Here is a 12,540-nt window from a genome sequence, read left to right on the forward strand (position 1 = left end):
GATTTCTAGGCAGTATGTGAAAAGCAGTTGAGTCAGAAAAATTCCCATCTACACTGGTTGGGGAATCACACAACCAGCCTTCCTGGAGTGTACTGCATCTCTACAACTTCACAAAGTAGAGAATGCATTTTGTTTTATTCAAACTTTAGTGGTTTTAACTACCCCCTCAAAACTTAACCCCTAGAAGAACCCACCTGTAGCTGGAAAGATCACCCCCAGGAAGCTGTGAAGACAAAAACTAAGTATCCCAGTGGCAGCCCCTGTACAAAGTGCTGAGAGCAGAGGAGGGAGGAAAGAAACAGCTCTGGTCATCCAGGTCAGTGGTTCCATGGGGTGCCTCAATTCATCTAGATAACTGCCTAGTTTTACAACATGCTCCATAAAAAGCACTAGCAAAGTCAGTACAAACTAAAATTTCATACAGACAAAAACAAGACATTTCAGTAATGTGCTGTGACTTTTGTAAGCAAGTGGTTTAAGTGAAGTAAAACTTGGGGTCCATAAGAAATTACTCCTGAAAGGGATACAATAGTGTGGAAAGGGTGAGACCCACAGATCCAGGTCACTTCCACACTGGTGTCTGGGTGCTTTTCTAATGGTATAAAATAAGTCTCCCCAAGCAGAGACCAAATGAGGAGTAAGGAGTGTTTGACACAAAGGATATACACCAAGAACTAGAGTCAGTAATAGTAACATGGTACTACAATACATAGGGTAATCTGCCAGCTAGCTAATCCATACACACTAGCTGCCCAATGTTTCAACATGGTCATCACATGAGACTGCCTAATTTGAGACCCCCAGAATCAAACTCCAGCTCAAGTCTACAAGACCTGTATGTTCTCTGCTCTTCTGGAAGAGACCAAGGTATCATGCTGGACATGCAAAAAATATCCAAGCTCACTGACCATTTTGAAAATTTGGTCATTTTTAGAATATCTAAAATCTCAAGCTTAGAGAATAAGTTCATACATAGATGCTGCATTATAATAAAAGCTGCAATTCATTTCCTATAATATCTTTAGATTAGTCAATCATATCCAGAAAAGCATGTAGTTTAATAGTAACCACAGAAATATGGAAAGGTACATGACTTCTCTCATTTGTGTGTACTGTGTTTAGGATTTTAAAAAGGAGTTTAAGATTTTGCTCTAGCCAGATTGCAATCTTAAATTGAAAGTACTTGCTTACTGCCTAGTTTGCCTACTTTGTTGGGTGCTATCAGTTTATGCAGAAAGATTAAAAAGAAAGCAACCATGAGCAGTGTTTTTGCTAAATTACCAGGGACTACCTTTACTTTTAGTCAGGAATAAGCCCCATTACATCAGATGGGTGAGACTTGGATGCCCCCTGAGAACTGAAGCTGCTACTGATGAGTGATTATTTGTATACTGTGCGTAACTCTTACATTCTGTTAAGACCTAACATCTGTATTTTCCTTGTGAATAAAAAAGTCCTAGAGTAGAATGGCACTAGTATAACAATTCCTTGCATTAAAACTTCAAGATTAAAGTAAATGATGCAGCACCCTCCTTTCTTTTTAGAGACATTTCAGGAAATTAAACCACAAGATTGTTCAAAGTATGATGGATTTAATCTAAATGCACAAAAAACCAAATGTACCATTTCCCCCCAGAACATAGGAAGAAAAGGAGCATTATGCAGTTTGGTGCTCTAATTACACTTGAAGCATGCCATGAAGTATTTTTACACCCTGGGTGAAATCTCCATGCAAGACTTCAGTTTACAGACAAGCAATTTTAAGTCTTATGGACATACATGATAGAAAGCTAGGCTGATAAATGCTGAATCCCTGATTATTAAACAGGTTGTCAACTCAATTATGGGAAGTGAACACCCTAGATATACTTAGTTTTTGGAACTAGTGTTTCGTTACTGAGAAGCACAACACTAAGCACTGAATTTAAGAGTAATCCTGACAGACTGCCCAGCCATCATAGACCCAGCCTCATTAAGTCATGGAGCACAGTTAACTATTTCCAAGCAGCAAGTGGCTTCTCAATGACTTGTATTTTACAACTGAAATGTAGTACTGCTGACTAGCTAATTATTCCAAATATATTACATTTAAATGGCTGTAATTTAACTCCCTTTACCTTGAAACAGTATTAGATTTTAACTAAGATGTGCCTAATCCATCCAGATTTAAATGTTCTGCATGGAAATGTGTTAGATATTCAAAAGTTAAATGCTTACAACAAATTTGTAACCAAAACTTTAATCCCAAGGATTTCACAAAACATTTTACAAGTGACATGAAAATTCTTGCACAGTAATGTTTTTCACTTCTACAATGTACCCATATGCACTCAAGCCATCCACTCCAGTTGTGTAATTTGGTCTTAGAAATTCTGGAACATATGGTTAACCAAACAGCTTGCATTTTAGGCTATCAAGTATTTTGAAAAATGCACTAATCACATTAAGTACAAAAATTACCTGGGCCCAAGGGATAATCTACATTTTACACAATGTAGCCCTTCAGAGTTCCAATGTGGGAAATCAACAACTTCCCCAAAAAGCTCATTACAAAACTGCCTGCAATTCAGTCATTCCCTTTACTTGCTACTGGTGTGCAGTTTCTGCCTTCTTTCCAAAAACTGTACTAGGAATCACCATCTTGTTCTGGATAAACCCAATAGCCTAATGATGTAACATGTTTATTACAGTGAATATTCACTGCAACTTTCCTTTCAAAAGTTATCTACATTTGCTCCCCAGAAAAGATTCCAGGACACAATATGGAAACTAGAAATATTTGTCTATGCAAGACAAGTTGAACACCACTCAAAGCAAATGAAAGTTAAGCATACGGGTACATTGTAAAACAAGTTTTATTACAAATCATATGATCTGCTCAGAACCATATACAGATTCACATCTTTACATTTGTCACCTGTTACAAGATACAAGAAACAAAGCAAGTTCAACAGCTAAAACATTTTAAAAATGCACCAAGCTTTATGAAGTCTCAAACAAAACACAATGTTCTGTACATACTCCTCCCTCCTGTGCTCAGATCTAATGACTTCCTGTACACAGCTCCTCCTGAAGTCCTATTTCCTCTCATTTGACCTGGAACGACTAAATAAGAGTGAAAGTTAGTTTATTAGAGATGGAACAAATATTTTACTTGGGGAAGTTACTTCCAATCCAACTCTAAAATTACATACTTAAAGTTTTTGAAAGTGCTTTAAAAACTGTATTGAGTAGGATGAAGTTATAAACGTATCAAAACTGATCTTAGGTTACAAGTTCCTTGAGAAAAGCACTTATTTAAAGCACTAGAGAAAAATGTTAACTGTAGCAGAGCTTTCAGTTACTGCATTGATATGGCATAATAAGCCTTTCAAAATTAACTAGAAAGTGAAATCTGAAGATACAACATATTCTTACCTACGAGACCTGGAAAAGGAACGGGAAGGCTTGTGATTTCTCTCCCGTGAAAGTGATCTCTCTCTTCTTCTGTCTCTAGAGAGGGACCTATGAGATTACAATGAAAGATGACTATCCAGATGAAGGAAAAGTTTAACTGGATTATATTACAAGAGAATGTTTGAATATGCATGAATGAGCATTACTGTGCAAAGAAATAGTGTAAAGAAAGTTCAAGTGTATTTAAGTGTCTTACAACTGAAGCGAAGAAGAAAACTGCAAGCCTTTCCATCTTTGCTATGTACTATTTGAGCACATTACTTTTTTATATCAAATGACCTTTTTCAAATATCACTGCCCGTATGTTTAGCATGGCTAGTTCAGCACTGCATTAAGTGTACAATTCTATTACACCTCATTAAAAAAAAATCACATTCTCTGTAATGTTTGGAACTATTTAATCAGGAAACTTATCCATTAAGAAAGGCAGTTGTGACAGTAGCCTCTTCTTCCTCATGTAGTCAGAGGAATAATCAGTTTGAATTCTGATACTGGTTAAAACTCCTTGCATGCTCATGTTTTTATATCAAATAAATTTTAAAAATTACATGCACAGTACTGTAGTACTAGAGGCCCACTGGTTTCCATTGACAGTTTCCTGTGCTCAACCAACCACTGTATCATGTACCTACATGCTATTAAAGCAGCTTTATGGTCCAAGAAACTAATGCATTTTAGTGATGCAACTTTTCCTCTGAGTGCTCTGAAGGAAAAAATAAAACTAGAGGCAGTCCATTTCATGAGTAGGACAGCCTTGGGGTACTATCAATTTCCCCAGCAGTTTGTGTGAGTGTCTCAACACAGCAGACGGAAGCAGTGTGCCAAAAGGAAACAAGATTATTACTGCCATGCATGCAGTAATGCTAGAAACCAAGCAATGATGGAGCAAACCCAAAGTAATGGAAATGCTTTCCCTCCCCCATCAACCCTGGAACCTATTAAAACAGTCTTTAGGTAAGTGTTCAGAACATTTACCAAATCTTAAAACTGTTTTGTTTTCTATCACAGAACTACTTTAAATATGAAACTTGTGAATAAAACCAAGGATTTTACTAAAAGATTCCTTAGAAAGTACTCTGGATAAAACAGAGCCCATGTTTAACCAACTGTTGCTTACCTGCTGCGGCTACGAGAAAAGCTTCTCCTTCGTGGTGATCTAGAACCAGAAATAGAAAAATGAGGCTTTTTATCAATTTCGTTAGCATTAATGGGATGAGGTATTTCCCAACTTGTCAAACTCACTGTTGGGCCCAGTGAACATGCCAAGAAACAACTGGCACCCATCGTCCAGTAAAAATGTATGGAAAGATTAACACAGTAAAACAAAGCTCAGTGTGAACAGCACTTTTGCAACCAAGAATTCACTTTAACTAAATGCTTCACAGCAGACCTGTCCAATGCAACACTTCCATTTCAACTAAATCCACTGCCCAGAACACCACACCAAAGTCCCACAAGTGGTTCCAAAAAACAGCATAGACCAATGTTTTGGAACCCATGCAAGCCAAAAAGGTCCATGACAAGACAAGAGATACCAAGTGGAGAAAAAGTGAAAATGCGCTCTGTGTAAATACTGATATGCCATTAAGTGCTACATTAGAACTGCATATTTGTGACAGGCATTCTCTGAAATGCCATAGAGTGTGTTTAGACTTAAAAACCTTAGCTTGGCCCAGTTCATCCCAAAAAAGTAATTGTTTTAAGTTTTGAAAACTGTTAGTAAAACCATTTAAAGGTGATAGGACTTGGCAGATTTGCAAGGAAAAGCTAAATTTGTTAGAGCTTTATTAAAAATTTAGTTCGGCATCTCACATGCAAATATACCTCATTTACTTTTGGTTCCATTTACATTAAAAGTTTCCTTATCACCCTTAAAAGTTTTATTCAAGCAACATATGTACGTTACCACTCAATTATGCACAGCCAGCCTTTGATTGAGAAAAATAATTACTTATAAGCCGCTTACTCCTTATTTTAACCAGCAGTAAACTGTATAAGCAGGAAAAACTTACTAGTTTTTGGTTTCAACAAGCTAGAAATGGTGAGGTGAGGCTGCCGGACTGACTGCCAAGAAGAATTTGCTGAAAAGGTTTTGCCAGATGTTGCGTTGTATTTAGTTGGTTGGCGAAGGGGGTGTTGTGGATTTTTCCTGCTTTTTTGTTAGCCGAAGGCTGCTGCTGTAGTTGTTGTGAAGACATTTGGTAAATAAACAGCTGAGCTGATTGGCCGGGAATGTGTGGGCGGTCGAAGTGGCTGCTGCCGATTTGGTTAAGGTTGGAGAGAAGGCTGAGAGAAAACAGCATGCTCGGGAACCAAAGGGCGGTGCAACCTGACGACTGGCCATGCCTGGGTCATGTGAAACGACACCAGCCAAGCTGAATGGGGCGCGCTGGTCACATGACGCTGAAAGGGCTAGTTGACTGGCTAATGCAGACTCAGAGGGTGGTGAGAAGAGACATGATGGTGACTCTGTAACGGGTTCATTTTTATTAATAGATGGACCAAAAAGCATAAAAAAATGAAAAACAAGCCATCAGTACAACCATCTATCAGCTAACATCCTCCTACTGTGGGTTTTTTTTAAAACAGCAAAAGGGACATGGTTTCAAGCTTATCCTGTGAGGACTTCACTCACCTGCAATAGGTAAATTCAGTCCTATATGAACCATGTTGTAGATGTGATGTGCATGGTTATATATAACATCCAGACAAGTTAGTCTGGGTCCAAGAATATAGGCAGTTAACAAAAACCCTGCTATATTTTAGATTTGGGTTTGCAAAACTCAAATGACATTGTCACAAGATGTTTTAAATTCTTTACTAGTGCCAAATTAGATTTGTACATTTAAATGCAACTGTTACTTGTTTTAATGTTATTAAACAGCTGCCTGCATGGCAAATATTTGAATTGTTACAAAGTGGAGAAATGCACTTGCATGGAAAAGCTAAGTTGCTGTATGTAATGTTTGCCATTATGGAGTAAAGGAAAGGGAACAGCCTAAGTAGATGTATGGGAAGAAAGGGAAAGTGACTAGAAGATGTGCAGATTTTAGGAAGAAAAAGGATAAGTCCAGGGCAGAGGGCGCTGACTATCAACTTACAGTGACCTAAGGACAAAAGCCAACGTTCAATACAATTTATGTTCACCTTGTTTTTTTATATAAAGTGTCTGGCATCTCCGAATTGTGATCAGGATGTTTAAGATGTTACCCATCAACATGCTTTAAAGAAAGCCTGCTTCTATGATGCTAAATGGTAACAATTTCAACAGCTCTATGCATGATCTTTGACCTAGGGTACCTGCGGCGAGGAGGAGGACTTCTTCTGCGATAATCATCTCGAGGACGCCTACCCCATGAGGGTGGCGGACCACGATTACGACTCCGTTTTTCACCATTAGACAGCTCCACCCTGACACGGCACCCGCAGAGTGTTCTGGAAAAGAAGGCTGCTGTTAATGCTCTAAGCAACAGATCTGTGTGCACTGAAGACACGCTGATATGCACTGGAGAAGGGAAACATCTGTTCTGTACATTTAGTCAAATATATAAGGTGTTCGGATACTACCATAATGAGCACAATATAAAAAGGTCTAAACAAATTCACAGGTGACCAGAGCCTCTCATGTCCAAAGCTACTTAAACAGGGAGACCCAGTGTCTTCTGGCCATGGATTTTGTAGATTTGACTCCATTAACTCGAACAGTAGTTTATATATATCTGATACAGCTGGAAACTAAAGAGGATAGATTTTAGTGAACACTGTAGTTTTATACCTTCACAGCATTTCTGTCTTATGCCAAGATAAAATTTGACAATTAAGCGAAGCAGATTTTATTGTATACTCTAGAACAAAAATGGCTTCCCTACTACCATTTCTGAGAGAACAAAAAATCCTGCATCTCCTCTCTCCATAGAGGATTTTACAAGAAAACTAAACCAATTCATTTTTAAAATTTGACTGAAATGAAGGGATAGCATTTAACACTCAGATACAATTTATGGACATGTCAATTGCACTATGGCAAGGGTTCTCAAACTGGAGATCAGGTGGGGGGGGTCACAAGCTGTCAGCCTCCACCCCAAACCCTCTTTTCCCTCCAGCGTTTGTGGTTACATATATGAAAAAATTAACAAACAAGTCACACTCATAGGCTTGCCATATGAAATGTGTCACCAGTATAAAAGCTTGAGAACCACTGCACTAGGGTTTTGTGTTAAGTCTGTACTCAGTTGTAGCTATAGAGACATATGAATTCAAAATCAGGGTAGGTTGCTCAGCTGTTAATAGGTTTAAACCTGGCTGGCTGTCAAAATGCAAATATTTTTATATCAGTATTTTAAAAGATCTAATAGCTCAAAACTAAACTATTTTTGTTCTCATGCATTTCAAATTTTAAACTTAACTCCATCTTAAAAGCAATGATCAAACACCAGATACTTCTGAAGTATTGTATATTCATAAGTTACTTCAGAAAAATCTAAAAATTCCCTTCAACTCAAAATGAAGTGTTATTGACAGATGTCCATCTCTTGTGCCCCATATGCCAGGTAAAGGTGGACTCAAACTAGTCTGAACTCTAGAGGCTCAAGTATTTCTTCTAGATGCGTTATTAGGTATTTCGAATTTCCAATCTCAGGCCAAGTCTATACTAGAAAGGGTTTGTCAGCATACCAGCAAGTAATATCAGCTTATACCAACAAAACATTTCCTATACCAATTCCCCAAATGAGAAACTATAGCAGCAAAAGGACTGCTTTGCTGGTATAAATACCTCTACACTAGGGCTTTGCCAGTATAAAAACAATGAATCACCCCCCTAAACATTACACCAGCAAAGGATCTGGCTTCAATGACCAAAAATATGAACACAGATTATCAGGGAAAAAGCCTATTTTTACATAGTTAACCACTTCACTTACCAACTAGTTTAATTTATAATGCAGAATAACTATTTTAATTAATACTAACCAACAACTGCATGATTGGTTAAGAAACTCAAGACCATGATGTTTAGGTGTCACTGGATCTTGGTCAGTTTAAGTGAGAATACAAGTTGCTTAACACTGTCTATATTGTTTAGTTTTAATTAAATTAACTCCATAGCCCAAAAAGCAAATTTTACCTTCCATCTAGTTCTCTCACTGCATCAGCTGCATCTCGGGGATCTTCAAATTCAACAAAAGCAAAGCCAGGAGGATTTCTAGCAACCCACACACTGCGCAGTGGTCCATAGTAGCCAAAAGCTCGTTCCAATTCAGTTTTGTTGCCATTGTTTCCAAGGTTACCTACATAAACCTTGCAGTCCAGCGGACAAGAGTCACGATGCATCACTAGAAGAGAAATACTTAAAGTAAATTTTTTTTTTTACTTCCATTCAACCTACAGATAAGTGCCTTATTTTGGCCTTTGGTTCAGATCCTCAGAGGTTGTTAGGCTAACATCCACTGAAATCCATAGGAATTAGGTACCTAAAAACTACTGCACCCAGAAACCACAGCAATGATACATAATGAAGAGTAAAGATTAGGCTCCCCCACAGGTTAACATGTGTTAAAATTATAAACGGACTGGTCTTCACTAGGATTTTAACTCAAGTTAGCAAACTCCAAGAAAGAGCAGCCTTCTTGGGGAGGAAGCCAGGACCCGTGGTTCTTTAACCCCCGGCCCCTGGAGACTATGCCAGGTACAGGCGGACTCAAAACTAGGCTGAACGCTAAAGGCTCAAGTATTTCTTCCAGAAGAGGTGTTATTAGGAGACTCGCGCCCCCGCGCCGGCGTGTCAATGTCAGGTCTGGAACGCTGGCACCAGCGAAGCCTGCAGGGGGCGCCGCCGCCCGCGCGTGCCGAGGGCTCCATTGTTCGCGGGGCAGCGCGCGAAGCTGACCTGCGCGTGGAGGGCCAGCAGCGGGGCAGCCCGTCGCGGAGGGGACCCGGATCAGGCCCAGGCCGGGCGTGCACGACCAGCTTCCCCCCCCCCCCCCCGGAGCTGCACGGAGAGCGGGGACACCCCTCCCTGCGCAGCTCAGCGGGAGGCCCCGCGCTCCCCAAGCCAGCTCCGGTGACGGGAAGCCGAGATGGGCAGGCGGCTCCATCCAGGCCCGCCCCGATGAGGATCTCCCTCCCCCCCCATCCCCGGACCCCCGCGGCGCCTCTCGCCCAGCCACGCCTCGTCTGGCCGCGGCCCCGTCGTGCCTCGGGTGCTCTCTCCCCGCTGCGCCCCCGCCCCGGGGGCCCCGCGGTCCGATTAGCGGGCGGCCGCCGCCCGGGCCCGGCCACACAAAATGGCGGCGGCTCTTTGTTCGGCGCGCAACGGGCCCTGACGGCTCCATCCGCCCCGCCGCGGAGCCGGGCCCCGGTTCGGCCTCGCCCTGACCCCCGGGGGAGGCGCTCACCGATTCCCGGGGTGGGCGTGAGAAGGGAGCACGCGCTACGCCACAGCCGACTCGATCCCAAAGACGCTCCCGCTCCCCGTCTCCTCACTGGACAAAATGGCGGCAACCGCTGTCCCTGCCCGGACTTATATAGCCCCACCCTGCCCCCACGTGTCCAGCCGGCTGTCAAATCACAGAGCGCCGCTTAAAGGAGTGACAGTTCCATGGAACCCGCCCTCTCCCGCTTCCTGAGTAGGGCCCGGGCCCGCCCTTCCCCCTCCCATCGTCCAGTGGGGCCAGGGCCAGACCTCAGCCTTGGAGCCCATTGGGGACCCAGAAAGGGGGCGGTGGTTAGTGTGCAAAGGCGTGAGGGGAAGATGCTCCCCCCACCCTAACACCCCAGCATCAGGGGGTCCAGCCCCAGACCCCAACTGGTTTGTCTGTAAGGGGCCGAACCAACCCCCCCATAGGGTGACCAGATGTCCCGATTTTATAGCAAGAAGTCCTGATATTCGGAGCTTTATCTTATATAGGTGCTTATTACCCCCCACCCCGTCCCGATTTTTCACACCTGATATCTGGTCACCCTCCCCTCCCCCGGCCCCAGTCCAAATCCCCCTGAATGTGGGGATGCAATGCAGGCCCATCCCTCATAATACCCGTCTTACGTCTATGTGGGGCCTTCCATCCCACTCAGTCCCCCCAACGTATTTGCCTCTCATCTGGGCACTCCTGGGTTCACTCCAGCTTCGGGACTGGAGGAGCGTGATTGTGCCTTCAAGGCATAAAAGGCAACTGTCTTATTAACTATTATATAGCACTTTACAAACATTAGTGACACCTTGTTGCCAACCCCAGTCCTTCACAAATCTCATGTGTCAGGCCACAGCAACTCAAGAGACTGGCTTAAAAATCATGAGATTTAAAAAAGAATAACAATAAATACTAGGTTTCAGAGTAACAGCCGTGTTAGTCTGTATTCGCAAAAAGAAAAGGAGGACTTGTGGCACCTTAGAGACTAACCAATTTATTTGAGCATGAGCTTTCGTGAGCTACAGCTCACTTAATTGGTTAGTCTCTAAGGTGCCACAAGTACTCCTTTTCTTTTTAATAAATACTAGGTTCTTTTTCTTTTCTCAGGTCACATGTTTCAGCTTTTCTGCCCAACCACTTACTTTTCTTTAATGAAAGCTGAGAAGCTCAAATAATCAGTTATGTCTAGGAGCCGGGGCTATACGAAAAACGAGAAATGCTGTGATAAAATCACAAGAATGGGCAATCAGAAAAAATTTCATGAGTCATAACATTGGAAAGCAATGTTCAAACTGGTAAGAGCTCACCATGCCTTTTTTGTGTTTTTTGAGGGAAAGCAAATTCAGTTGTTGCAAGTTTGAACGTTCCTTCCCAATGTTATGACTCAAAGTGACATTTTTTCCTGTGCAAGGTTGTTAGGTGCAAACTTATTTATCCATTCATCCATGTATCTATCTACAGCCTGGTCTACACTAGAATTTTACGTTGGTGCAACTACTTCTCTCAGGGGTGGGAAAAATATAACCACCAGTGTAAACAGCTTTAGGTCAATAAAAGAATTCTTCCATGATCTAGCTACTGCTTCTCAGGGAGGTGGATTACCTATGAAGACAGGAGAATCCCTCCCCTCGGCATAGGTAGTGTCTACACCGAAGCACTACTGTGGCACCACTGTATTGTTTTAAGTGTAGATAAGCCTTACCCAGCCATCATTTAGCTGCCCGAGTGTGGCTTCTGTAAAGGAAAATAGTATCGCTCCAATCTAGTAGAATTCTTTCAGTGCATCCACAACATTTTGGATAAAGGATGACTGGCTGACATAATTTATTTTGACTTTCCAAAAGCCTTTGACAAAGTCCCTCACAAGAGGCTATTAAGGAAATTAAGTAGTAGGATCAGAAACTGGCTAAAAGACATAAAACAACAGGAATTAATGATCAGTTTGATGCATATTGAGGATGATCAGTGTTGTGCTGTACTGTAATTCCAGTGTCACAGTCTGGCAGCATGAAGATCGCAGCATCTTGACAAACTCACAAAGGGGAAATCCCTACGTCAGCCCAATAAAGAGATTTGGCAAAATTCCATTTTTATTTTTTATAACATTGACGGATAATATTGATGTTTATATTTAAGCACTTTTTTCAATTTGTCTCCATTCAAATTTTAACATTTGTGCAAAATTACGAGGGATCAGGCAATAAAGACAGTAGACATGGAATTCAAAAAGTTCAAGCTTTCTTACAGTTAAAACATAAACTGTCAACCTCACATGTCAAAATATGCAAAGTAAATATCGGTAAATCGAACTCTAATAGGTTGTCAAGCAATTTTTCTCACTTCATAAATTTCAGTTATTTTCTCTGGAAATATTTTTGTCAGTTTGTGTGTGCAAGGTGAAATCAACGTTTACCAACATTTATCCCTAACAATCTAATCATCCCAAATATAGATAGATAGATAGATAGATAGATAGATAGATAGATAGATTTGGGATGAATATATATATATATATATATGAATATTGTAAGTGTGCGGTCAATTTCTCTTCCTTCCCCAAAGTTTGCAAAGTACTAAAATGGCTTTGGAAAAATCCTGTTGACTAGAGTTGTTAAGAGAAAGAAATATATTGCTTTTCTCCCTTTTCGTGCTATCATAATATCATATAGCACAGTGA

At 41.2% G+C, this 12,540-nt stretch overlaps 1 protein-coding gene across 1 annotated transcript; it reads right to left on the reverse strand.

The window, feature by feature from the left end:
• Nucleotides 1-1,692: 1,692 nt before the first annotated feature.
• Nucleotides 1,693-9,971, reverse strand: SRSF3 (serine and arginine rich splicing factor 3). Its single transcript, XM_074935958.1, has 6 exons — nt 9,852-9,971; nt 8,582-8,789; nt 6,757-6,891; nt 4,574-4,612; nt 3,418-3,504; nt 1,693-3,105 (listed from the first exon to the last, which is right to left on the reverse strand). The coding sequence occupies exons 2-6, from the start codon at nt 8,785-8,787 to the stop codon at nt 3,078-3,080; spliced, it is 495 nt and encodes a 164-aa protein (XP_074792059.1). The 5' UTR covers nt 8,788-8,789; nt 9,852-9,971; the 3' UTR covers nt 1,693-3,077.
• Nucleotides 9,972-12,540: the final 2,569 nt, after the last annotated feature.

Source organism: Natator depressus, chromosome 21 (genome assembly GCF_965152275.1).
Source record: "Natator depressus isolate rNatDep1 chromosome 21, rNatDep2.hap1, whole genome shotgun sequence".
NCBI lineage: Eukaryota > Metazoa > Chordata > Testudines > Cheloniidae > Natator > Natator depressus.